Consider the following 27,487-nt stretch of genomic DNA (forward strand, 5'->3'; position numbering starts at 1 on the left):
GATAAGGAGAATAGAAGAGTGAAAGGGACAGAGCAGAGAAGACAAATCACAACAAGAAAAGGAACAAGGCACCAGCAGAAAGAAAGGGAGAGATAGGGAGAGAACAAAGCAAGGGGCCTGGAGCTCAATGAGATGGGGAGAGTATAACAGAGTAAGGGAACAGTGCTGCAGGAAGAGCAAAGCTAAAAAAATACAAAAGAGCTATTTAAACACTGGGGTAAAGCAGTGATGAGAATAAGAGGAAAAGAGAAGCCAGATGAGGACCAAATTCTCATGGAGATAAAGGGGATGGCAGCAAAGTCAAAGGATGACCTGTCCATCCTTCTGTCACTGCACATACAAGACACAACATGAAAGTGACATGTCAGCTTCTCAGAGGGGCTGGGACACAGCCGTGGAGGCTGCATTCAGTGTTCATGGGGAGCCACAGGGTGAGCATGTCACGGGTGGTCCTTAGCTCTCCTGCTTTGCACCCTCCAGCTCTCCTTCCCCGTGTGGCTGCTGGCCTTGTGACCTGGGCACACCCTGAAGCACCACTGATTTTGGGTGCCAGGGAAGGACTGTCACAGAGTGCCTTGTTGTGGTGCTCTCCAGGGCTGGCTGGGACAGGCTGCCTGGCCTCACCAGCACCTGCACGGCAGCAGCAGGAGGGCACGGGTTCATGGAGTCATGGGATGGTTTGGGTTGGAAGGGACCTTTAAAGGTCAGCTAGTCCAACCCACGTGTGGTAAGCAGGGACTTCTTCAACCACATCAGGAACAGAGCTGCTGTGCCACAGGGGAGGGGGGAGTGGGAGGAGAGACAAATCTTCTGTGTCTTCAGAACAAGGGAGTCTTAGCAAAAACAGGCTGGAAAAGGGCATCACTACTACAGACAAGTGCTGGGACCATCTCCTCCCAGTATCCCACCAGCTTATTGGATGCTTCCAGGCAGGTGGGCTCAACTCCACCTGCACTGTGCGAGGTGACCTCCTGGCTGTCCCAGGGAAAGGATCTGGGTGTTCCCAGTGCCAGTGTCCTAGCTGGCACAAGAGCCTTGCAGGTGTCCCAGGGCTAGATTGGCACTGAGCACACGGTCTCTGTTTGCAGACTGTGTTAGCAGTGCAGCAGCTGTGCTCCAGGCTTTGCTCCTTTCCCTACAAGAGCCTCAGGCTCAAGTGGGATCCACTTTGGCAGCAGTGCTTGCAGCTGGCAGGTCTCTCAGCCTCACACTGGGATTGAGGATATTTCTAGATGCTTCTGTGTCTGAAGAGGCTGATATGGAGCATTTCCTGGGATGTCTTCAGGGCCCCCCTGGCCTTTGAGGGTGGGAGTCATGCAGCAGTAGGATGGTGGGAAGCCTTGTGCAAAGGTGGGAAATAAAGCTGCCAGAGCCTGCTGCTGGGTCTGCATCCTGCTCATCTTTTTGTCCTGGAAAGGAAGAGCCACTCCTCCTGGATCCATGCTGTGCTTATAAACCTCTCTTTCGCTTTCCACCCACCTCTCCCTCACCTTCAGGGCACCTGCCTGAACAGGAAGCACCCGATCCACAGAGTTTGTGGATAACCTGCTACTGGGTTACTACTGTTTCTTGACTAAATTGGCCAAGCAGAGGATTTGTTTGTCTTGTACACAAGGTGCTGTACAAATGGAGCAACACAGCATTCCCTCCTCGGGTGTTCTCTTGTGCTCCTTTCAGGGCCAAACAGCAGAGAATGCCGTGGACACAGGGGATTATTTTCTCCGGGTAAGATGTGCGTGTCTGGGCAGTGGAGAATGGGAAATGTCCCACTGGAGTCCATTTGCCTGAGCTGTGACTAAAACCTGACTTGCAAGAGCATATTTATCCATCCCCTAATACAGTACTGCAGTCTCACCAGCCTTGAGCTTCTTCTCTGCTTCCATCTTCACTGGTCCAGAGTGCTCTGTACACCCAGCATCCTGCTGCTGGTGCGTGACTCTACTGCAGGCAACAACCTGTGCTGCCACTTCTGCCCCTGCACCTTCAAAATGCTGCTGGGCCAGGACAGTGCCCACCATGCTTTGGGCAAGACTCTGGAGAAGGCAGAGGTGGGTGCTGAGGATGCCAACAGCCATGGCCACCTGGTGCACAGCAGGAGGGGGTCTGACAGCCCCAGAGATGCCCAGAGCCCCTGACACAGCTCCTGCCACTGGGCCATCAATGTTTGGCACCATTCAAAGGCAGCGGAAGCATGGGCTGGGGTCTCTGTCCCTGACCTGGCTGATGCCCTGGCACCCCGGCTCAGTGCTGTGCTCCACGCACTGAGCTGGATCTCAGCACCGGGCACAGGAGGGTTGGCCCTGGCCTGGGGGTGGCCAGGTCTGCCCCTGCCCCTGTCCGCGCCCTGCTCCCGCCCCCGGGGCGGCCGGCGAGGCACTGGGGCGGCGGAGACCACGCGGGGGCACCGGGGGTGGGGAGCGGACCCGGGCTGCGGGCAGAGCCTCCCCGCCCCGCCGGGGCCGCACCCCGGGGCCGGGCGGGGGCCCTGGGGCGGGTCCCTGGGGAGGCCCCGGGGCCAGCCCGGGGTGCGGACCCGGCGCTGCATTCTCAGAGTCTCCAGCAGAGGCTGGGCTGGGCCGGGCAGGGCTGGGCTGGGCTGGGCTGGCGGGGAAGGAGGGAGGCAGGCAGGGAGCGAGGGGGAGGAAGGCGGCTCTCGCCGCACATGCAGCCCCCGCCGCGCTCCCGCCGCCCGCGCCCCGCCTCGCGCCCTGCCCGCCCGGTGCCGGCACCGGCTCCGCTCGCCGCCGCCGCCGCTCGGGGCTCCGCGCTGCTGCCGGGGCTGCCATCCGCTCCGTGCCGGGGCGCAGGGGCTGCGCTCCGCTCCGTGCCCGCCTGCCCGGGCTGAGATCCGCTCCGTGCTCACCTGCCCGGGCTGCGATCCGCTCCGTGCCGGGGCGCAGGGGTTCCGCTCCGCTCCGCTCCGTGCCCGGCTGCCGAGGCTGTGCTCCGCTCCGTGCCCGGCTGCGGGGGCTGCGCTCCGCTCCGCTCCGCTCCGCTGGTGCCTCGCAGGATGCCGCGGGAGGCCGAGCGCCCGGCCCGGGGGAGCCGCCGCGGCCGCCGCCCCAGTCGCCCCGGCCCCGGGGTCGCCGCCGCCTCGGGTAGGGCAGTCCCGCGCTCCGAGGTGCCCCGGGATGTCCCGGAGTGCCCCGGGGTGCCCCGGTCTCCTTGGTGCCGGCGGGCGAAGCCGGAGGTTTGATGCCTCCGGCGCGGCCGCGCCAGCGGCGGGTCCGAGCGCACCCCCCAATTAAAACAGTCCGGTGCTTGGAGAGCTGGAGCTCCTTTTTTCACCGGTGGTATCTTAAAACATCCTCTTCGGGCTCCTTCCTACCCGAGATCCATCTGCCCGTTTCTCTCGCTGAGACCGGAGCCTTCGTACCCATTCCGTGCCCATTCCGCACGGAATTTGCTGTGGGCGCCTGTGGATGTGTGGCTGCTGTGCCCGAGGAGCCCAGCGGGAGCCCTTAGAGCCGGCCGGGTAACATCTCTCCTCACAGAGCCACATTTTTTTTTTTTTTCTAACAACAAACTAAAAATAACTACTCTAAAACTAGCACTTTGCTCATTTAAAATGTGGTTCCCAACTGGCTGTGCCCAGGCCTTCTGGGAGCGAGATCTGCAGCCGCAGCTGCTCCCCGGCGTGCCCTGGCCCGGCGCTGCCGCCCAGGTGCCTCTCCCGGGCATCCCACCCTGTGGCACCGGGGCTCCTGCGGGCACTGCCCGTGCGTCTGGGTGTGCAGGGATGCAGTTGATGCCTCTTCATTTTTCGTTGGTTTCTGACAGTTTTAACATCCTGCACAGTCTGGGGACATCTGCCCTGTCTTCTCGTCTAGCCTGGTTTTGTGCATGAACGAGACCGGTTTCGGGGTGATGGTGTAGGCAGCAGCGAGGAGGGGCAGGCTCTGGAGTTCAGACATAACTTCGTAAGACAGAGCAGTGCACCTCAGGGGAGCCTTTGGACCTGAGAGGGCTACGAAGGATGGGTGGGTGGCTCCGCAGAGCTCTGGTTCTCCAGAGCTTGTTTGCATGGCCTGAGGAAATAAATGGAGAATGTGCCTCTCTCTCCCTGCTCCTGGCTTGGTACCTGTGCTGTTAGAATGCCGTGTGTTGCAACACAGTCTTGCATACCGCTGAGGAAATCTCAGCTCATGACTGCTTCTCTGGGACCTGTTTCTGTCTCTTCAGAGTGCCCAATGCACAGAGCATGGCTGAAGCCTGCAGTCTCTGCACTCACAGATTGCATGCCCAGCTCAGAACCTCGGCTTTGCCAGGCTTTCCCTGTGAGGCTGATGAATGCTCTCCACTTCTTTCAAGAGCACTGGGTAATGAGTATTTGCAGCAAACAATTATCAGGGTTGGAGATCATTGTCCTGGTACATCAGTTTTTAAATGCTGAAAATAAATTGTTTCTCTGGCTTTAAGTCTGAAACGGTTTCTCTGTTCTGGTGCTGTGTTTGTTTGTGTTCAAGGCCAAAAGGTGGTTCTGCTGCTCATTGATGAATTCCCTGAAATGTTGACAGTACCCTGAGAGTAGCACAGGGTAGAGCCCGCTGAAATCTAAATAAGGTGGCCCAGATTCTGTGCTCACTTTTGTCTCACGCACGTCTCTGCTCCAGTGAGGTGAGGGTCAGATCAAGTGAGGTTTGGTCTCTGTATGAAATGCCGGTTGCCGAATAATACAGCGCTGAAATTGGTGGGCTTATGAAAGAAAAAGTATGTGATGTTTCATAGGTAAAAAAGCCAGTTTTGTTCCTTCTGAAAAAAAAAAATATGCCCTTTGCTTTTTGGTGCATTGACACTTTATAATATGATATGGTGATTTCATACCTATGACAGAGAAGTGGCTACTGGAACAAGGTCAGTTTTAAAACTCTTTTTCAAAAGAAGCTAGCAGGCCTCCAGGAAAAAAAAAAAGGAAAGAAAAGGTTGTCTTTGGGTTAAAAATAACAGTTAAAATCCTATTCTTCTTAGCTCCATCACAAAAAAATATATTTTCATTACTTAAATGCAATGTCATGTTTGAAAAAGTCATAGTTCTTTCTTGTGTGTAAGGATTATGAGAAAAGGGTCACAATTTACCATTTGTTGTTTATATTGTCTGGTCAGCTTTTGGTTTTTTTTTTTTCACATTAAAAATAATATCGAACTAGCAAGGCTTTTTTTGTAGCAAATTTTACTTTTGTGCTCATAATCACTATCCCATAGCAGTAAAATTTGGCTGGAAATGTTGCAGAAGGAATGTTTGTTTATTTGAAGCCCCTTTTTCAACCCACAGACTTTATTTCATTAGAGGGATTAGATTGTTTCTGAAAGCTTTGAAACAAGACTGGACTTCAGGTGGCATTTAATCTGCTGTTATTCCTTTAAAGTACAATTACTTATTTTTTCAAATAATTAGGTTTTTTATATTTTAAAAGCCCACATTTTAAAAGTAAAAGAAAACAGTTTGAAAAAGAAATGGTGTGGTGACTCTTGGGTTCTTCTGACATCATGTCGCTGAAGAGTATTCGTGCATAAGGATACAGCCATGTATGAATTTGTGTTGTTATCTTTTAACCATGTGGTTATGCAACTGTGTTTGGGTTTACAAGCAATGACACTTCTCTGCAGATAAGTCCATGCATATCCCGAGGCACAGGCCATTTTGAGTGATCTGCTTTCTTGAAAAATTACATGTAAAGATGAGGTGGGTGTGAATCCCAACCAGATTGCTCGCCCGAGGTTGTAGGTGGACACGGTGTGCAGCTCCTGCTGGTCTCAGGATCTCTTTTGTCTTACCATCAGCTTGTTTCTTTGTGGAAGGGGTGCCCGATGGGGAGGGATGTCACCAGCTTAGCCTCAGGCTGTTTGTTGCTCTGGGAATGTCCTGCTGGTGCCTCAGCAGCCCTGTGCTCTTTGCTCTCGGGGAGCAGGGTCCCCTGTGTCACCTTGCTCTCAGCTGTGTGCTGCCCTGGGCTGCAGGTGAGGGCACGGAGCTCTGTCCTTTGGCTTGGCTTCTGCAGCATCCTCAGGGCTCGTGCCTGCGTGTCCCTGCGAGCTGTGTTATTTGTGAAGTCCCCACTCTACCCCAGCGGAAAAGCCAAGTCTTTGTGGCTGGATTTTGACAGCAAATTGCTGCAGACTTGGAGTATGGGGTTGGGCTTGGACTCAGCTGTTCACCCAACATGGGCTGGGTGTCCACTGCCTGCTCAGCTCTGTGGGACATCTGTCTCTGCAGTTGTGTCCAGTGTGTGGGTGAGTTTCTGCTCTGGAGAGCTGTGGAGGGCTCAGGCATGGGGCTCTCTGTTCCTGCTGGCAGCCACTGCAGAGACCCATCCTCCCAGTTAGTTCACAGTTTCTTTTTCATTTAGTCATCACTTTCTATTATTTGCAAAGTCCGTAAAAGGAATACAGCACATTACGGTAATTTTCAATTTTATCCTTTGCAACAACTCTGCTTTCAGAGACTAGTCCAGACCTTACTTTAGCCTGGCTCTGTATCTTTTGCATTTTTCTTTCTTTTTACTGTCCTTTGTGCTGTGGCAGGAAGAAGGGAGTTCTGTTTTATCCTGTTGGGGAATGGTTGTTGGATGGCATTTTTGTGCTGGTTCTGCAGGACAATGTCTGGGTAGCAAAAGTGGATCTTTCTCCAGCAGTGTCTGCCTTTTGTTACCCACGGGGCTGGCTGGGATGCCTGCAGAGGGTCTAGGTCTAGCTGTGGGTCTTCTTGGCGATGCTGTTCCTCAGATCCTCTTGCAGTGTGGTTGGAATTCTTGCAAATGGATGTGTCAGCTCTTTGACATCATTGCAGCACCTTCTTCTGAGGGGCTGTGGGACACCGTGGGCCTGAGCAGCTGGGTGTGGGGCCCAGGGCAGCCCCAGAGCTCCCTTAGCTATTGATGTTTCCTGGTGCAAGTACAGCAAACAGGAGTACAGGACTCTGCTGGGAGGTGGGAGCACAAGCAGGGACTGTTCACAGCCCGTGGGTTGTCTGGGGCTGCCTGTGCCTCGGTGGCTGGGCATGGCTTTTGTGTTCACACAGATTTCCAAGTGCTGTCTCAGCTGCTTCCACACTGCTGACCCAGCCTCGGTGGTGGTGAGGGCACACACCAGTGTCAGACGGGGGTGGCTCTCCCCAGACCTCCTAGAAGGCATCTCTGCCTAAAAGGTGAGGGACAGACCCTGCTAAGCTGAGGCCCCTGCATTTTTCTTCTTGAAAGCAGGTGTAGCTGTGCCCTTGGGCATAGGAGAGGCAGCCAGCCCAGACCTGGTCCATCTGTGCTCCAGCCCAGAGCTGATCCATCTGCTCCATCCCAAGGGCTTGACTGGATCACTCACTGCTGCTACACCTACCAGCTGAAAATCAAGATGCTCTTCAGAAAGTGTCTCCTTCTTGCTGGGTGCCCCATCTCAGGATGGCTCACTAAACACAAAGCAAGGTTGCAGTACTCATTGCAGGAAGGGCAGCACTTCTGTGTTTTCCCAGTCCTGCCCTCCTGTTTTTGTCTGGGAAATCTGCACTTGCCTCCTCTCTGCCTGCTGTGCCCTGTTCTGCTGTCCTGCTTTTACTCACTGCCTTGCTCTGGCAGTGCCGTCCATGAGCCTGGAGAAAAAAACCCAACAGAACTCATTCAGTTTTGACTCTACTCAGTGCTGCACTTCCTGATTTTGGATCTCTTGTGGGAGAGATCACAAGAGATCACTCTCCTTAGCTCACTCTCCTTAGCTCACTCCTCTGGGCTGAGTGCCTGTTAGCACTGCTGTCACTCTGTTGTGGGCAGGGTCTGCTCCCCAGACAGAGCCACCTTGCTTGTCTCACACTGTCACTGCTGTCACATGTGCTGAATTTGGCCCTGCCTGGCTCATGATGGAAGCTGTGGCTGGGATGGAGGTGGTGCTGGGCCTGGTGCTTCTCAGAGGCACCCACGGATTTGTGGCTGCCCTGTAGGAGCATTTAGTGAGGTGCCCTGCAGGAGCAGAGCTGGGAGCTCTGGCAGAGCTCTGGTGTGCCAGGGCTGGTCACTGCATGGGCTGAAGTGCTCCTGTGCTTTGCTTGTGGCAGCTCTGTGAGCTTTGCTGATTGGGAAATCCTTCAGGGAATCATGAAAGCAGAATTGTTCGTCCAATGCCCTTTTGCAGACACCCCCTGCCCCTCTCTGTTGCTCCTCTCTGCTGCAGTTCTCAAGAGAGCACCGAGGGGAAGGAGACCTGGGCTCACTCCTCTCTGACACTGTCGTGCTCACCACTGCCTCTTCATGGGGTTTTGTTAAACTCTTCCCAACTGGCTGCAGCCAGTGGCATTAACAACTGCAGGTGACTTGAAGCTTGAGGCCCTCACCTCACCTGAAGCTGCTGATGGCCAGAAGCTTTCCACAGCCAATGATGGGATGTGAAGGTAGTCGCCATAGAAACATCTTGGGCAATAGATGGAGCCTTGAAAGCTCTGACTGCCTTTTGGCAGGAGCCCATGTGTGAGTGTGGGTACAGGCAGTGGTGTTCACCCTGCAGACCGAAGCTGTGAGTGAGACGTTTGGAAACAGCAGCTGTGGGAGCAAGCACAGGAGCTGAGCACTGCTTTGGTAAGCTGGCACTTCCCTGAGGTTGTGATGGCAAAAGAGTCAGAGCAGGAGGGTGAGATGTGGTCACAATACTGCCTGGCAGGAGGGAGCTCATCCCCACAGATGAGCTGTCCAGTTCTGTGCAGCAATCAGCCCCTCCTGGGTGCTGCAGCCGCAGCTTGGGGCAGCTTCATCCCCAGAGCTGTGCCCAGCAGCCCCTGGGGACTCAGCACAGCCTCTGCAGGTGACACCCGTCTGTCTCTGGGCTCCTTCTTGAGCACTGCTGTCCTTCCCTGTGCTCTGGTGAGCTGTGTGCAGGCAGACACCAGCCCAGGAAGGGCCCCACGCCCACCTGAGAGGTGTTGGATCTGGGAACCTGGGCTGTGTCCCCTTGGCCTGGCCTGGGTCTGCCCCCTCGGTGCCCCTGGGTGGCTGTTTGCTCACAGGTCACAGGCCAGGAGCCTGATCATCTACCCTGTGGGGCACATGGAGCCTCTGTCCCCACTGTTGGCCAGTCAGCAAGGACAGATAAAGGTTTGGCTGGTCCACAGAAACCATGGTCTGGCCATCCCAGGAGGGAAGAGAGCTGGAAGCTGTGGGCCAGGCCCTTGCTCTGGCAGCCTCCTGCTCTGGAATGGATGTTCCCTTGAGGCAGACAGTAACTTCTGTGTGTGCCTGGGGATGCTGCACTCCCTTCTCCAGTCCTGCTTCCTCGTGTCTCTGTCTGTCACACTGGGATTATCTCCCTCTGCTCCTACTGCAGCTTCTTCCCGGAATCCCAAATCCCCAAAATGCTGTTTCTCCAATAATCCTTGTCATTAAAAGTGGCTCCTAAGCTCCGAGCACCTCCTCCTGTCCCCATCACCCTCTCTAGACAGATTCAGTTTGAATTGTGCACATACTAACAGTGAGCAAATCATCTTGTTAACCTGGGGCAGGACGCTGCTTTGTTCCTCCCCCAGCACTACCAAACTGCAGAGCTACCCTTGAATCCTTCTGTATTTTCACTATTCAGTGTTCCTAGCTGTGTGAAAATGTGCTTTCTTTGCTATTGTTATGGCCCCAACTAGGTACGTGGCTGTTGATATGTGACAGCGTTGTGCCTGTGTGGGAGAGAGAATTGTTTTCCCTGCCACTGGAGTCTGGAAGGTCGAGGACAGACAGGTGAGGAGGGAGGGGGTTGCTTGGAGAGCTGGACTTCACCAGCTTTCTGAGCTTGGCTGCCTTCCCACTTATGAAATACAGCTAAACCTTTTGATGGCAGGTAGGAATAGCTGAGCATCAGCAGAGTCCTGAAGAAATTACATCCCTGCTTAAACTTTTAAAAGTCAGCTGAACACCCGTTCGCTGCAGCCCTCCCGGGCTGTTTCCCAGTGGCACGGCATTTTTCCCAAAGTAACTCCAGCTGCAGGGATGCTGTCCCAAGGCAGGGCACCCTGGGTGTGCCCTGGGTGTGCTGGGGGTCCGGGCCGGGCTGCGGCTGCTGCCGGGCCGGGGATGGATGGCACGGGCAGGGGGCTCCTCCTCGGGCCGGTGCCGGCAGAGGGAGCCAGCCATCCTTCCTCCGCTCCTGTGCCATCCTTCCTCCGCCGTGCCAATTAACCAATTAATCCGAGAGGTGCTGCAGAGGTGAGCTGGGAGCTGGGCTCCTCCACTGGGCAGCGGCTGTGCTTTCCCAAATCCCTCTCTTCTGCTTCGCTGCCCAGGCTCATCTCTGAAGTGAAGCCTTGGGTGGGTTTGCTCTGGCCCAGCTCCGCGCCAGGCAGGAGCAGCCTCGGTGGCAGGTGTGGCAGGGGCTGATGCCAGCGCCTTAGCCAGCACGGTGTGTGGGCAGGGGACAAGCCCAGGGCAGGGGACAAGCCCCAGGTGTGCAAGGGACTGGGGCTGCCCCTGTGAGTCCCCATGGCATGAGTGGCCATGGGCTGTGGCTGACCCTGCAGATGAAGATGGCCTTGCCCAGGAGCTGGCAGTGGGTTAGTGAAGGCAGACAGAGGTTTTGAGCTGGAGCTCTGAAGTCCTGCCTAGAGGACTGACTCTTGTGCTGACAGATGATGCTGCTCCTCCTGTCCTTGGTTCCACAAAGCAATGGACGTAAGGAGTGAGTGCAGGCACTGAGCCCTCCCCAGCTGGAGTAGCCACCAGGTGAGCATTTATGGATTTTTCTCTGAAAAAGCCATTTGTTTTTGTTTAATGGGAGACTCGTGTCTGGCTGGGAAGGGTGTTGGAACCATCAGTTGAGGCTTTAATTGGTTTTGCACCTAGAGTGCTAATGTATTTCAGTGGATTAGATGGGAAGTGGGGTGGTGCTTGGCTGCTCCAGAACTGGAGATGTGAGCTCTCATCACAGGAATGAGAGGCTCAAAGCATTGTGCAAAGAGAATGGCAGCTTCTCACTCTGCCACGGCTGCTGCTTTCTGGTTAATGCCTTGGGAAGGTTCCGTGTGCTCTCCTCTGCTCTGGCTGTGAACGTGGCCTGGGCTGGTGCAGTGTTTGGGCCTGTTCTGGGATAGCCTTGGTAAGCAGCTAAGCCCCACACAGCCAATTATTCACTCCCTCATTCCCAAGTGGGTCATGGGAAAAGGAAATGGAGAGTAAAAGCAAGAAAATGTGTGGGTTGAGATAAAAATGGTTTAATAAGTGGAAGAAGAGAGCAAACAAGGAATGCAAAGGCAAACACTCACAGCTTTCTCTGCGTAGACTGACGTCCAGGAGTTCCTGAGCTGAGCGTGGCAAACCTCCCCAAGATCTCTCCTCTCCCTTTTTGTTGCTGACAGGGACAGGGTAGCTTTGTGGTTGATCTGGGTAATCCACTCCCAAACTCTTGTGCACTCCCAGTCTGTTTACATGGGGACACGGTGAGCAGCAGAGAAGGCTTTAACACTGCAAACACCATTTGGCAGTAGCTAAAATATCAGTGTGTTACCAGTTTTTTTTGGTCACAAACCTAAAACTCAGCACCAAGCAAAGTTAATTAACTCCCTCCCAGCCATACCCAGTACAGTTAAACACCTTTTAGTGCTCATACTGAGGGAGATGCCTTGGAAAAGAGTCCTTGTCAGACCTGGGCAGCAGGGGAAGGCGGCTCTGTCCTGTGATCTGCTGGCCCAGGCACACTCCGGCTGACCAGGACAGAGGCATGGGGTGCTGCCAGGCATGGTGTGTGTTGGGAGAAGCTGGAGAAACAACGGGGTGCTGGAAAGCAAGCCTTGGTAAGCAGGACTGTGTGTCAGTGGTGAGCTGCTCGCTCAGCTGGTGTAAATTATCCTCAGTCCTTCAGAGGGCTGGAGCTGGCAGGGTCTGACCTGGGACTGCTCAGGGCTGCTGCTCAGCATCTCCCTTCAGCTCCTGGCCACAGGCTCCAGTCAAGTCTGGTGCTTCTAGGGAGGCATTTTCCAAACCTTAGGCTGTCCCAGAAGGAGAAAATCCTGCAGCTGAGCTTGTGTTGCTTATAGTAAGCACAGTCAGGGTTGTGAAAAGCTGCTGTGAAATAGAAACGAGAGGGAGGGACTGTGAAGCACCAGGCTGGAAGGCCTTTTCTTTAAACTGCAGCTGAGCTGGGCTTAGGCAGAGGTAGGACACAATGTCTGGTCCTGGTTTCCAGAAGGCAGCACATGCATTTCCCTTGTGAGTGATCAAAGGCTGGGACTGAGACTCATCTTGATCTTTTTTATATCTAGTCCATCACTGTGCTATCTGGTGCTTCCCAAGTATATATAGAAATAGCTTTTTTTTTTCTTTGTCCTCTTCTAGACAATGCCTAGAGTCTTTGATAATTTTTTATGTTTTATATGTTTTTGTGTGTGAGGTCTGTCTGTGCCTCTGTGTACCAAGATGTGGAAAGCTGTTTGATGAGTGAATGCTCTTGGTGTCCTCCACTATGGGGGCCCAGGGACAGCCCAGATGTGTCTGGGCTTGTGTCTGGCTTGGTCCTGAACCTCTCAAGGGTTTGTAATCAGCCCTGCTCAGGGCAGCTGTGTCTTGCTTTTCTGTTTTGGAATCACCGTGACTGTGTGTTCAAGGTGTGAGTTTTGGTGTTACATCGCTGTGAGGCGTGATGGGAGACGAAAGTGAGGGGCAACAACTCAGAGGCCATGGGGGGCTAGAATGGCTTCCTGCCTGGACACTGCTTGGCTTTTGATGCCCAAACTCTGCCTGAGGTTGCTGCCAGCCCAGCAGCTTGAGATAGGTGGTGTGTTGGAGAGGAGGACACGAAGGAACACGTTTTGTCTGTGCTGCAGTCCTGGCTGACACAGTCCAGTGTCCAGCTGGAGCAGTGGGGGCCTGGAATCAGTGTGACAGCACACAGAGGGTGATGTGCAGTTTGGATTTCAGCACTTGTGCAGGTGACAGCATGGGTTGGGTGTTGTGGGCTCTGGACTGGGGATTTGGGGCTGTGTGAATGGGTTCTGACGTGACCGTCAGCAAGGGAGCTGGAAAGGAGAAGTGAAGCAGCCCAGAGGACAAAGGGAGTGCAAGCAAGGGTTTGCAGTGTAGAGACAGAGCAGAATGCAATGGGTTAATGTGTGTGAAGGTGACAAAGCTGGAGAAAACCATACAGGAAAGTGGCTGTGGCTGTAGATGTGTCCTGCCACTTCTCCCTCTTTAAGCACAGAACTGCTTTGGGGGCAGTGGGGGTGCTCAGAGCCGGGGTCTGTCGGTGTCTTGGGCTGTGGGGATCTTTCTCTGTCAGAGTGGCTGTACTGAATGGAGAGGGTTGGTCAGGGGAGTCCTGCCTGTGCCCTGGGCGTTCTCAGGGAGATCCCTTGCTGAAGCAGTGCCAGCCTGGGCTGGGGCAGGAGGATGGGAGCTGCAAATGGCTGCAGCTGCCTGTGTGAGTGTCTGTGCCCTCTCCTGCACGCCCACACTCCCACAATGTTCCAGCACAATCCTGCTTGCTCACGTGTATGGATATCTCCTTTGCTCTATTCTTTCCCATGCACTTTGTCCATCTGCTTTTCTGTCCTCCTGTTGCTACTGTAATCTCTCTCTTTCTTCTCCCTTTGTTGCCTGGGCTGCTTTGCTGCCTCTTACTTCACCATGTCCCTCTTTATTCCTTTTGATAATAATAACATTAGAACCTACATACAAGGCCCCAAGGTCCCAGCTTTGTGCAGATACATGAGGAAAGACCCTTCAAAGCCTGTGTGCTGGTTGAGAAGATTCTCACAGCCTCACTGTTTCCAGGAGTGTCAGAGGCAAAGGGCTGGACTGTGAAATAAGGCCTGTGCAAAACCTCACGCTGTGTCCTCTGTCCATCCAGGAATGTCAGAAGTGAAGATGCCTGTCTTGTTTGATGGAGTTTTACACCAAAGCCCTGAACCCCTGTGCCTGATGGAGGAACTGAATGATTAATCCCCCTTTATCAGTTGTGCTGAGCAGAGTGGTGGTTCCCAGGGCTCCCAGTCTGTCCCTTCTTCTTTGTGCTGTTGGTTTGGTAGTGACATTAAAGCGAAGCTACTTGCAGATTCTGTTCCAGTCTGCTGTGTTCACGTGCTTCAAGCTTTCAGAAATGTTCTCCCTTTCAACTGCAATTTGCACATTTGGCCTCTGCTGAGAGGTGATGCTTCAATGGGATGCTGAAGTCTGGTGGTTGGAAGGCAGTGTTTCTGGTGATGCACTGAGCTTTGCATATGTGATACCCACTATATTTCCTGTGCTTGAAGGCCTGTGTGGCTGCTAGATGCTGGCTCACAGTCTGCAAATACAGCACTGGGGGAGTGGTGGAGGAGGAATCAAATCTTTTTCTTCACTTGACAAAGTGGTCAGAGTTTCTTGCAGAGGGAAGGCTGGTGCTGTGTCTGCCTTGCAGAATCATATCCAGAGACCCACAGACTTGTCATAAGGATGTATCTGTGCTGTGCTAGTCCATCACAATTCAGACCATAGCTAGCAAAGGGTTCTGAAATCAAGAGACACATTTAACACTTTTTGTCCCTCTTAAAGTCCTCCAAGGAATGTACTTCCTATGTGTAGTGGTCTCTTTCAGCCTTGTTCAGCCACACTCCAGTTTTCTGATGCTTCCACTTCAGCTCTCTCATAGGTGAACCTTCTGTTATTTATGCCTGTGTCCCAAATCTCCTTGCTGAGAGCTGGATTTGGGAAAAGAGCAAGCAGTAAAATCAAAAGCCATCACCTGTTCCCATGGTTTGCTGCTCTTTGCAGCCCTTTGAGTTTATGTACAGCAAATGTCTGTTGCAAAGTCTGTCCCTGCAAACAGCAACAGGCTGTTTTGGGGTGTTTGCTTCCCCTGGGATTTCTCTTTGAGCAGCATGACCTGTAGGCACGTCATGACTCAAGAACAGGAGAAGGAGATGGGGGTGGGCTGTGGCAGCAGGACCCTCTGGTTTTGTCTCTGCAGTAAAGAGCAGGAGGGCTGTAACACCTGTGCCAGCCTCTTCCTGGGCACCTTGGACCACTGTGGAGCCTTTCTGCCAGCACTTACATTGGTCATTTTGTTGGAGCTGGCTGTCAGCAGGATCATTTCGTTCTGTCTTTGGGTAAAGTGCCTCAGACAGCCTGAGCACACTTTCTGAGGAGAAACTTGGTCTCTCCACAGACCTGGGGGAAGATGTCATTTGTGGATGCAGCAGGGTTGGCAGCTCTGGGTCCTGCATGTGAAGATTTTGGGAATTCCACCTGGGAGCACCTATGTGTCAGTGCTGGCAGCAGAGAGCCAAGCCAGGGGCTCCCAGAGCAGGTACCCAAGGTCCTTGATGAGATGTCTAGTCCTGTCCCAGGCTCACACCCTGGGAAAGGCAGGTGGGTGGTGTTAGCTGTTGCTGCCCTTAGGTCTGCCCCTTGTTGCTCTGCACCTTCCTGCAGCACTCAGGAAAGTCCCTGATAGCTGAAGGTGGAGGAGGAGAGTGATTTCTCCCTGGGGAAGTCCTATTGGAGAAAAATGAACTGGATCTGGCCAGGTGAGATTTTTGAACAGTACCTGTAAGTTCTGTTGGGGCTGCTCTGTGGTGGCTGCTTCTCCAAGGGTGTGTATTGCTTTGGACTCATCCTGAAGCTGTTTGGAATGTGGAGAGTGGCATCATCTTTCTTACAGGGGGCTTGTGAGAGGTGTAATATTGCTGGCAGAGCAGAGAAAATTGGTGTCTGTCCAGTACAAGGCACTTCAGACAGGACAGAAATTGAACAGGACCTCGTCACCTGTTGTAGCATTTTCTGGTGTGTGTTGGAAGATTTGCCCTTCCTCGAGGCAAGGAGGAAGGACCAGCCCTGGAAAAGGCAGTGGGACTGGTGTGTCTCTTTCTAAACTGTGATCAGGGACCCAGACCCATCACTCCTGGTCTGCAAGCTCTCCTCCTCTTGCTGGTTAATATTAGTATTCCGTTTGTGGAACGGGCGATGCAATTAACACAGAGGTACAGTCATTCATCCTGACTGGAGGACTCGTGGGATCAGATGTACTGGGGATAGGAAGCGGAGGCTTTCTGCTGGGAAAGAATGTCACAGCACAGCGGACACAGAAATGAAAAGCTATTAATAATGATCCCGGAACTTCACTTCCATCAGCTGTTTATTTAAAGGTGCTCCATATTCAAAGCCTCCTGATTTATGTGGGCAATAACACTCACAGTCCTGGGATCACTTTTTTAAGCAAGGCTAATGGGGTGAAACCATCATACTGCGACAGTAGAGATCAAGCTGGGAAAATGATACTGGAGAGAAAAATAAACTATTGCCTAGATAATCCCTGAGCTACGCTGGGCTGGGAGCTGGTGTGAGCTCCCTGCTCTTCCAGTATTTATTAAGGCTTTTACTTCTTTTTTTTTCTTGGTCTTTGTGAACAGAATTTAGTGGGCATAGAAGGATATCAAAATTTGATTTCTACCAGACTGGGTGCTAAAATGCTTCTTCATTTGCATGCAAGTAATGTGGGACATGTGATCTCTCTGTCCCTGTCTCCAGAGATCCCACCTGGACTTGATCCATTCCCAAAGGACTGGTTCCTCTGGGGAAGGGTGTCTGTGCCCTCTGCTGTGTGGGTTTTGCCTGCAAAGTGGCACAGGAGTGCCTGGGGGGACACAAATGGGATATTCTGGGCTGTGGCACTGAGGGGACAAAGGGGTGCTCTGCTCTGGGGGTGTCTGGTTTCCACATGGGTTCTCTTTATGGGGCTGTTTGCCCTTGCAGGGAGAGCTTCTTGGTGGGGCCCAAGCTGGGCCATTGACATGTGAATTTTGCAGAAACTCATAGTGGTTACCTTGTGGTGCAGTTAAACCACGACTGGAGGCTGGGCTCAAAGTGCAGGATGGGCTCAGGGCAGGAGAACATGAGTGTGCTGCTGGTTTATTCTGACTGCAGGTGAGCCCTTGGTGGGCAGGAGCTGGTTTCAGCAGTGTGCAGCAGTGCCAGATGCTGGCCATCAGAGGGTATGTGGCTCGTGGTGTCTGCAGGGCAGTGAGCAGCTTTTGGCAAAGGCTGGATGTTTTCCTGGGGAGGTGAAATAGCCCTGAGGCCACCGAGCTTTGGTTTGAGTTGCTCTGGGCAGCGAGTGACTCCTGGGACATGACTGCAAGCCCTGTTCATTGTCAGGAGCTGGTAGTGGTGATGTGATTAGTGGAATGAAGCAAATGACTCCAAATAAATAATGCATCAATCATTAATGGTTGAATGCAAAATTTAACCTGTTGCTGTTGTCTGCAAGTTGCTTACAAGGAGGTGAGTCCTTTATTTTGCAGGAGGCTGTTACCTGCAGCTCGTGGGCAGAGGCTGTGCTCTGAGCATCCCTGGCACATCTCCAGTGTGCAGGTCCCTGGCCCAGCAAGAGGCTCTGGTCCCTCCTGTTTGTTCTTTGTGAGGGGAGATGGGCTTTGCTTTCAGTGGGTGTCCACCAGGGTGACCATCCCGCGGCTCCTGTGGGGCTGTGATGTTCTTGTTCTCAAGAACGCCGCTCACTGCTGGCCTGTGTGTGCTCCATGTGCAGCCTCAGGCGCCCAGGAAGGGACTAGGAGAGCTCTGGTCATCTGGGCAGCCCCTCTCCTTGCTGTGCTCCTCTTGGAGATGTTGGCTTTCAAACAGACTTGGCCAAAATGTGCTACCTGTGTTGGAGACTCAGCTGCCAGGGATTCCTGCCAGCTGTGGTGCAGTGTTCTGCACAGTGCTGTGTCTTTGCAAAGCATGTTTGCCTCCTCTTTGGGGGATGAGGCTGTGCACCATTCTGCTTCAGCTTCCTAAATTCCTGTGGTGCCCAGATTCCTTCTTTTCTTCCTGGTGCTTAGGAATTCCTGGGGAGCAGGAAGGTTTGGAGCATCTTCTTCCAAACCAGAAAAGCCCGTCTGCAGGCAGGGCAGTGTTGGATTTTAGCAGGATGTTGCAGAAACAATTTTCTTACCCATTATACTATCTTGTTTCTAATTTTTATTTAATGAGCTCCTCTGAAAAAAAAGAAAATCGTTGTAACAGTTTTCTTAAGTGTGAGAGATCAGGCTGAAATTGGCATTAAGGAGACTAATTACACTCATTCTTCCACCTTCCTAACAGCTGTTTATTGCTGCAGGCTTGTCCTCAGGTGCTGAGGAAGACACTTAGCTTGGACCAAAGGCACCCAAAGAGGTATCTGCAGTGGAAAGTTGGTGCAGGCTTCTAACCTGGGCTGTGCTCATCCAGATGGCAGAAAAGTACTGTGAAAACTGCAGGTGCAGCCCCCCAGGTCTTGCCCTGGTTTTTTGCTGCTCTCTTGTCCTCTCTCACAACCTCTCAGCGTCATTGTGGAGGATCCTGTGGGGGCCTGGTCTGAGTCTCAAAATGACAGTGTGCTGCCAGGGGAAGGGACTTCCTCAGGCCTTCTGTGAAGAGGGGTTGCAGATCTCCTGTCATGAAGACTGAGGGATTTCCAAGGACAAAATTGCTAAGAGGATTAAGATGTATGGGGAAGAAGAGTGAGCAGCAGCAAGAGACCTTCCTGAAAGTGATGTGTGCCTGCCATAGTATTTATTTCACCAGAGGACTGAGTCTAAACATGGCCTTGAACCTTGAGAAGCAAATTGAAGGAGGTTTCTTTGAACCTTTCTGTCTCACTATAATACCCACTTGTTATTCTGTGTAGGAATTTGAGGAGTCTTTCACAAGAGGTAGAAAGTTGCAGACGGAGCTATGAACATCTTCAATTTTCCATTTAATCACACAATATTGAATGATAAATAATTCATGCATCTGCCAAACATTGGCTTAAAAGAGCCCAATTCCCTCCACATTTGTCAAAGCGGAAGAATTCCATTTTGTGCTTTTTTATTTTACTTTGTCCTTTAATTCCCATCCAAATGGCCCATTGTCTGGGCCATCAGTTTTGATTCCACCCGTCCTGTTTTGGGCTCATGCCCTTCCTTTTGTGTCACTTTTGCTGGTGTTCAGGACCAGAAGAAGTGCAGCAGGAGGCAGGGAGGGAGTGATGGTGGTCCCTGTGTGTCCTGGGGCTGTGCACAGGTGCAGCTCTGGCAGGGGAGGCTGGGGAGGCTCTGCCCACTCCACAAGAGCACTTCAGCTTCCTCAGGAGGTGCTGAGGCATAAAAGATGCAGCTCTCTTAGGAATGCAGCTTCTGACTTTATGCAGGGTGTTTGTAAGGGAATGACTTTCAGATATAGCTCTCTGTCCAGATCCTAAAATGAAAGGCTTGGTCTGAGCTCTAGAGCTCTCTCACCGCAGCAGGAGGAGCTCTGTCCATCTCAGAAGTTGTGACAGAGCTGCTGTGATGGCTGCTTCCACCTCCTCTCAGAGACTGTTTTTAAAGACAAATTAAAAGTATTGTATTCACGTAGACAAGGCATGAAAATTCCATATTTGGAAAAGAATTGCTGCAGAGCGAGACCGTTATGGCTGTAAAAACCTCTTCCCTAGGGCAAATGTTGAGATTTTCTTTGCAATTAAAATTTCTTTGAAACTTGGACTAGAGAAGATTTAGAGGGGGAAAAAAAACCTCCTAAACTTTGAAAATACTTCTTTCCAAACAATGCTTGTGTGACAGCTTTAACAAATACAGTTCCTCACAGTGTGTCTGATAGCAGAAAGTGACTGAACATGAGAAGCCAAAAGGTTGTGAATAGCTCCTGCTCTGGCAGTTGCCTCATTTTTCTATTATAATTTCTCAAAGGAGCATCAAAGGGGACAATAATTAAACTTAAAGCAACTTAAAAATGAAGGGAGAAAGAGGCATATTTAGTCATACAGACCTGAGCACTGTGTAGGTACACATTCCTCTGCCAAAACAACTTTTCTCAGCTGTGTGCAAGTTGATCTGAGAAGAAAGGCAGATGAAGGAGTTCCTTGCTGAGAGAACAGTTCCAAGGAAGCAGAAAGAGGAAATCCAGAGATTTACTTCAAAAACAAGCATGACTAAACTTTTACTACGGATAATGGGTTTTCTGCCCTGTTGTCAAAGCTGAGGCTGTGGTGACATCAGAGAGAGAACTTGATTTTATCATTGTCTGTCTGTCTTCTGTGCTCTCTATCAGGGCTGAAGACTTGCTGAAAGGCAGATTGCTACCAAATGTTGCCTTGCACAGTCTGGACCTGCATTTAGGATATGCTTATCCAGTAACTGGTTACATGACCCTTTCACTGTGTAAGTAAAGACAAAAGTAATTTAAATATCTTAATTCAAAAGCCTCCACAGTTCTGAATTCTTTTGCCACTGATCTCCAGCATTTGTACAGTGTGATGCTATGTGCTCTTCAGTCAATATCTCTTGCCATCTTTTGTTTGATTAGCAAAATTTGGTGATATTCTGGCAAGGACACTGAGTTGGAGTCTGCCTGCTACAGGATCCATTTCAGCAGAAGGTGCAATGGGAGTTCCTGAGCTTGCAGTGGCAAAAACCTGTCTAGTTCCAGATGCTCTCTGTTGCACCACTATTCTGGTACTTTGTCCAGCTTTATCTGAGCATTGAGACTTAAATGTCACTGATGGGATCTGCTGGAATGGGAGCTTGCAGTGCCGTGGTTGTGATCATCATCTGCCTTGATGTGAGTGGGCACCCCACACCTTTTCTCTCAGCAGTGCTGCCTTCCCTTACAGAATTAGTGGTGTGTGTTCATGTTTTCCAGTCAAGGACACTGGTTTTGGGGGCTGCAGCCAGGTTGTGCTGTTGACCCCTGGTGTTCTAAAACTGCAGAGTATTCCCTGTGGGGCAGAGGGCTCAGTGCCCTGGGCATTCCATTGTCCAGCCCAAAGGAATTACCCTGAGGTGCCTCTTGAATGCTGGAGAGGAGCCGTGGGAGGTTGTGGGGATATGGGTGGGTGCTTGGCCAAGGTGCTTGGTACTGACATCTCTTGTCAAGAGACAGTGTGTGGGATGTTGGAAGCTTGTGGGAGGTTGTGGGGATAGGGGTGGGTGCTTGGCCAAGGTGCTTGGTGTGGTACTGACATCTCTTGTCAAGAGACAGTGTGTGGGATGTTGGAAGCTTGATTGTGATACACCTGCCTGGCCTGGAGTTGACAGTGTTTTATGTCTGGTGAGATTGCCTCATCTCTCGTCTCTATATTTCAAGGAGAAGTTTATAAAAAGACAAAAAAAACCACCTGTATTTGCCTCATCTTGTCTTACAATATCCAGTAGAGAAAGTGAGCTCCAGAGAGCCTGAGTTCATGTCTTAGCCCTAGGCCTGGAGATTATGAACCATCTTAAAGCTTTGCAGCAGCCTTGCCGTGCTTGTATTACCTCCATACAGCCGATCTGGGGAGTGTGCTCTAGCCAGCCTGTTCCTTTTCCCAGGAACGGGAGCTTTAAGAGGATTTGAATCCTGTTTAACAGGAGGAGACATGGTCACAGCCCGTGCTGCACTGTAGGCAGTGCTGGGAAAGAATTGCTGTTGGTGTAATTGCTGCTTTTTCCTGCCCCATCTCCCAGCAAGGGCTGTCTGAGGCTGGGCTGTTGTGCTGCCCACGCTCTCAGATGTGAGGCAGGTGGGCTCCCTGTGGGGTACAGACTGAGCTGGCACTAAACTTGACCCCCAGAGCTGCTCTTGTGCTTGCATGTGGCTCCAGCTGTTCCCTTGAGGTGACACAGCTGACGTGTGGATGGTGCTGGAGCCAGTGCACCCTCCTCTGTGCTCAATAAATGCACAGAGGGGTCAGAAAGAGCTGGGCAGGGAATGGAGGGGGCTGGTTGGTGCTGGAGGTTGGCCCCACTCTTTAGAAAGGGTCTCCAGATGGGTTTGCATGTTATGACAACAAGCTGGTGTGAAAACTGTGCTCTTCTTGCTGCTCTGGCAGTGGGGCGCTTATGGCTGCTTGCTGGGAGTCAAGTAGGAGCTTTTGTCTGTTTACTTTCTGTCCTGGGTTGTCTCCAGAGGTGCTGTAGTCCTGCCTGTTGGAAGCAGAGCTGCAAACCACTGACAAAGCTGTGACTGTGCTCTGCCTGCATCTCCAGCCTGCCTCTTGTATCTCCCCATGCCCTCCTCTGCATCTCCCTGTGAGGTGGCTGTGCTCAGTGCCAAAGCTGGCAGAGCAGTGCTGGAGCTGTGTGCCTTCCTCGTGGCTGGTCAGAGATAGCTGCTCCACACCCTGGGGATGCAGGCACAGCACAGCTCTTCTCATGCCCCCGTTGTCCCTGCACGATGTGCCCTTGGGAGAGCACATTGTAAGGAGCAGCTCTGGCAGCATGGGAGTTCACAAGCTCCCAGTTTTCAGCCACAGGGTGGGATTCTGCCTGCAGGTGCTGGCAGCCACTGCTGTCCCCACCCCGAGGACTGTCCCTGCTGTGCTGCTGTCTGCTCCTTCCCTGGCTTTGCTGGGCGGCAGGGCTGGAGCTGTGTAAGGGCTGCTCCCATGAACTCATTCTGCAGGCAGCTAATCCAGGAGCAAGAGGACCGTGGGTGTCAGGACTGAGGTATTGTCTCTATCCAGCAACCCTCCTAACTGCAGCCTTTGTTTCCTTCTGTCCTCTGGGCTGTGGTAAAGCAGAAGAAAGCCCAAGCTTTAAGGAGCTCCTCTCTTGTGCTTGGTATTCGTGCTGTGGCTCTGCATTCTGGAGGGTGGCACAAGCAGAGCCTTGCTCTTGCCTTGCTCCTCAGCAGCCTTTGTAGCATCCTCATGGCTGTTTGAGCACCTGGAGCAGTCCTGATGCTTGTGCTGGTGCCACTGTGCTGGGAGGAGTGGAGAGCCAGAGCAGGACACCCAAGCTCATGTTTGCTGAGGCTGCAGACTGGGGTTGAGGAGAGAGGGCTCTCCTTCCCTGCCTTTGCGTCTTCTGGTACCTGGTGGGCAGTTCTGTGGTTTTTACCAATTATTAGGGCTTGTCAGAAGAGCAGTGCTGGTGTGCCAACCCTTCCAGTAGAGCTACGTGCGTGAGGTCCCAGGGATGCTGCCTGGCCTCTGGGTGGGACAATCCTCCCTGGGCACTAATGCAGGACTGTGGTGTGCTATTGCCTGCCCAAGTCTTCCCCCTCCCCCTGCCTACTTTCTCCTGCATCAGCCTGCATTTGTAAAATGAAATAAATATTGACATGGACGGGATGCTATTCAATTTGTCCTGATCACTGGGCTGCGGTGAGTTCTGACAGAGCACAGTGTAAAACATAAGCTCAGGATGTAATTTCTACTGTCAACATGATGTACAGTATAGCTGTGCCAAACGCACACCAACAAACTGCACGAGCTCTTGTGGGGAGGGGAGGGAGGGGGGAGTTGTGCTGATAATTGGAAGCAGGGATGGCAGAGCAGCAGGAGAGGGGACATCACCCTGGGCCTGGGGCAGCGTGAGGGTCTGGTGCTTCACACTCTGCATGGAAACCTGCTTGGTGTGGTGAGTGCTGGGCACGCTGCCGTGTGGGAGCGTGTGTGCTGCTGTGGGCTGGGCTGGCTGCAGCAGCTCCCACTGGTTATTTACAGCCCTGCTGCTCACGTGTGGCTCAGAGAAGGGCCACTTCCAGCTCTTGGTGGAAGGTTTTCAATAACACAGGGAAATAAATACTGTGCTGGTCCTGGTTCTTGTGCATGGGACCTTCTGGGGTGTCTTGATTCCTGCTGCTGCAAGGGCATGAGTAGGACTTGAGGCTCTTGGCTTTGCAGCCTCTGGAAGAGGTCTGTGATGTGGCAGCTGGAAAAGTTCTGCACACTGAGGAGAGACATGAGCCTGAAGCTGTCACGGAAGAGACACAGGCTGAGAATTTGTCACTGGAAAAGAAGGATCTGGATCAGCAATGAGCCTGGCTGCAGATGTGTCTCTGGGCCCACATTTTGTGGTGCAGGGGACTGGAGGTCTCCACAGGTTCTGTAGTTGGGCTTTGGTGTCGGGGACCTGGGTGAGGCAGCTCTGGTTACAGCACCTGCATTGCTGCCCACAGGAAGAGCGTGCAGACAGCTCAGCTGAGAGTAGCTGAACTTTGGACACGTGACCAGCAAACTGCATCAGCTCAGATGAGAAATCTGTAAAGTATAAAAAACAGCACAATAGCTGAGACTATACGTGAGGTTGTGTTTCCCACAGCAACGCAGCCCAGCCCCATGGCTGCTCAGCAGGACTCTCCATGGCAGAATCTGCTCTCTGGAGTGCTCAGATGCAGCAGGGCTGAACAAGTTGCCTTGGGAACTGTGGGCCAGCTTGTCTGCCAGCCAGGGAGCAGCTCTGCTCGAGTGGAGCTCGCCCACTGCAGCATCTCCTGCCCTCACTCCCTCTTTCCTGCCTTGCCTTAGTGTGTGCATTTAAGCTGCTATTCTTACTGGTTTATTGACACTGTTTGGGGCTGTGCTGTAACTCTGGTCAGGCTGACAGAGAAGGCCCAGAGCCCATTTCTGAACAGGGAGCAGTGCCATTTCTGTGTGCACAGGGCTGCCTGCAGTGTGTGCCTGGGGTAGCTGTGTCCTGGAAGAAATCAGATGCCACTAAGGTGTGAAATGGTGTGATGAGGGGAATGAAGGTGGCTCCTGCTGCTGTCACAGAGCCAGTGTTGGTGCTTTCTGCCAGCTGTGTGCCCCAAGTGCTGGGTTCTGGAGGCAGAGGGAATGTGCTGCCTTCCTGTGCCAGCTCGGCTGGAGACCTTGGATGCCGATGTTGGTTGTGGTGCCAGGATTTGCTCCATTGGACTGGCTTTCCTGCAGCCTCCCCATGTGTTCAGAAGGCCTTTAGTGTTGCAGAACTGCACCCTGGCACTGCTGCCTTGTCAGGCTTCTGGCAGGGCTTTATAAATCACTATGGCTGGATCTGCTCCTGGATGGCAAGGACAGGATGCTGGGAGGGCAGAACAGGAGACTTCAGCAGGTGGTGGCTGCTTCTCCCCAAGGCTCTGGCTGACATAGCTGTCCTGAGAACACATGCAGATGGATTATTTTTTAAATTCTCTTTCTGGCAGTTGAGTTTACTACCTACAACTCACTTGTACTCAGATTTTGGATGCAACCAGAGGTTTTGCCTGCAAAAGTGCTGCAGAGTGGCAGGCAGAGATGCTGGATAGGGTGTTCTTCCCACACTTACTGTTTGCTCTTGCTGCTGACCTGAAACTCTTGCTCTGGCACAGCTTATGCTGCTCAGTTTATTGACATGTCTCACTGTCTGGGTAACCTACTCTAAAATAACCAGAGCTCTCCTAGGTGTGAGAACTGGGAGAGGTGCTGTTTGTGACAGCAGTGCACTATGTCCTGCTGTATTTATCTCATGTATACCCAGGTACGTGTGATAAAGCACACTTGAACTTGTGCTGTTTTTGTGAGTGTCTTGCTCTGGAGCCTGCTGTGGGTTGGGCAGCCTTGGCTCTGTTGCTGCTGAGCAGGGACCCCAATCTGCATTTGGTCTGTGCAGTTACTTTATCCTCTGTGGGGGAAGAGATGGCTCAGTCTGTCCCCAGCCTACAGGTCATCTTGCTCCCCTAATGAACAGTGTTAAATACTCTGGTGTTTGATGTTTGATAGGGACCCTCACCAGCTGCCCTTTGGGAGCAGGGACAGGAAGCACTTCTGTGTGGGGAGGCCTGGCTGCAAGACACAGTTGTGGCACTGCCAACAACCTCACCTGGCTGGTGTGGAAATACCTTCATAACAAATGGGCTGGCAAGGAGGAGGGGTGGGGAGCAATATTAGTGCTTCTGTACCATGATTTCTAACATAAAAATACACTGGAGACCCTGTCTGCCTTGGAGCATGAAGTGCACAGGGCTGGCACGTGTGACAGCTGATGTGCATGTGTGAGTGGAACATAGCATGTGTGCATGGGGAGGAAATGTGTGTGCACACAAATGAGGCATAAACAGACAAGAGAAGCCAGTGAGTATGAGTGATCCTAGCTGTGCATGGGGTGGGATGTGTGTGAGACCTTTTGGTGAATAGATTTGGGCACATTGTGTGGCACACAACTTGTGAGCCATGAGCAGGCTGTGTAGAATGATGCTTCGTGGTTCTCAGGGAAGTGTTTGTCCAGAGGGTGAATGCAGACAGGAGAGAGTGCAGCAGACATTCCCTGTTTGGGAAGCCGTCCCGTTGGTGGAGTCACATGGGGGAGTAGCAAGTGAGGGAAAGGGCTGGAGAAATATGTGGGAGCTGTCCCTCCTCTGAACTGTTCAGATTTGTGCAAAGCACAGTCCAGTTCCCTATCTATGGGGAGTAGATGGACATCTAGTCCAGGATCATTTGCCTTTCCATTCACCCTTTTTCTGCCTCCTCTTAAGAGTAGCAGCTGACAGGAGATGAATTCTGCAGACTGGTGCATGTTTCATGAGTAGATCAGGCTGTGGCTGGTATTGCAGAGCTCTGGTGGAACCTCAGGGCGTTGGTGCAGGGAGGGATGGATGCTGCATCCCCATCTCCTGATCAGGCTTCTCTCCATGTGCTCTCTGGATGCAATGACCCTGGGCTAAAGGTCTCATGTCTCAGCCCTCAGTGCCTTGAGGGTGGCTTGAAGCTTACACCAGAGCCCATTTTCAAACTGTTACCTTTAGAGTTAGCCAGGTGGCAAAATGAACAGATGGTTTTCTGCTGCCCATGGCTGCAGAGGTGAGTTGACAGAAAGGTTCTGCAGGGAGGGCTTGCAGGAGTGTCTGGACAGGCTGTACCTGCCATGCTCAGGGGCTGGTATCCCTCAGTGTGAGCCTTGTCTGCCTGTGCAGGACTGCTGTGCTCTGGTCCTGCCAGGCACCAGCAGCTGTGCTGTGCCAGGAGTGCTGCTGCACCTCTCCTGACAGTGTGGGTGGGCACCAGTGACTCCCTCCAGGCACAGACCTCGCTCTCTCAACAGCCAGGACCATGTGGTGAGGGGGTGCAGCAGGGTCCTTGGTCTCTGAGTCCCTGCTGGAGCAGATGTTTGCAGTGCTGGGAGCTCTGCAGCCCTCCCTGTTGTGTTGCTGCTCTGCCAGGACCTGTGGGATTTGGCCCTGCTGTGGAGCACCTGGGGCAGGGCAGGTGGGAGATACTGAGCAAGGCTGGAGGAGCAGCACAGGGGGACATTGGGCTCTGTTTTCACACCAGCTCTGACTCCTTGGCTTTTTCCAGGCTCCTGGAGATGCTGCTGACTGCCCTGCACCTCCCTGTGTGAGCCAGCGGAGAATGGAAGTGACCAGAACCATCTGGGCAAAGGACCCTTCAGCAGGCACTGGGATGGTGTCCCCCTGAAGATGGGAGTTACAAATGGCCTTGTGAACTGCACGTGTGGCACAGACGCCTGCACTGCCACAGCCCTTGCACAGTAGTCCCAGGCTGCAGACCGGCTACAGGACAGGCAGACGTTGGCCACAGCAGCTCATCCTGTTAACTGCTCTGTGAAAAGCTTTGTGGAAGAGCTCTCCTTCTCCTCCCGTGAATGCCAGCAGTGGGTGTCTGTGCCCCGTGTGCCCGCTGGCAGGGTGGGCAGCAGGCTGTGCCTCGCCCCCTTCCCCAGCCAGACTGGCAGCGGCCCAGCACGGAGCCCTGCAGCTCTGTCCTCAGGGACAAATGCCAGCTGCCAGCCTCTTCTCTGGAGACCCAGGAGCAGCCTGCGAGGCACCAGCACTGACTGCTCCCAGGCCAGCAGCAGCGGGCGGTC

At 52.7% G+C, this 27,487-nt stretch overlaps 1 protein-coding gene across 1 annotated transcript; it reads right to left on the bottom strand.

The window, feature by feature from the left end:
- Window positions 1-1,832: 1,832 nt before the first annotated feature.
- On the bottom strand, window positions 1,833-27,071 carry LOC120497844 (transcription initiation factor TFIID subunit 4-like). The gene is made up of 3 exons (XM_039699789.1): window positions 26,959-27,071; window positions 2,424-3,066; window positions 1,833-2,081 (listed from the first exon to the last, which is right to left on the bottom strand). The coding sequence occupies exons 1-3, from the start codon at window positions 27,030-27,032 to the stop codon at window positions 1,833-1,835; spliced, it is 966 nt and encodes a 321-aa protein (XP_039555723.1). The 5' UTR covers window positions 27,033-27,071.
- Window positions 27,072-27,487: the final 416 nt, after the last annotated feature.

The sequence above is a fragment of the Passer montanus genome, unplaced genomic scaffold (genome assembly GCF_014805655.1).
Source record: "Passer montanus isolate IOZ18808 unplaced genomic scaffold, ASM1480565v1 scaffold139, whole genome shotgun sequence".
Classification (NCBI taxonomy): Eukaryota; Metazoa; Chordata; class Aves; order Passeriformes; family Passeridae; genus Passer; species Passer montanus.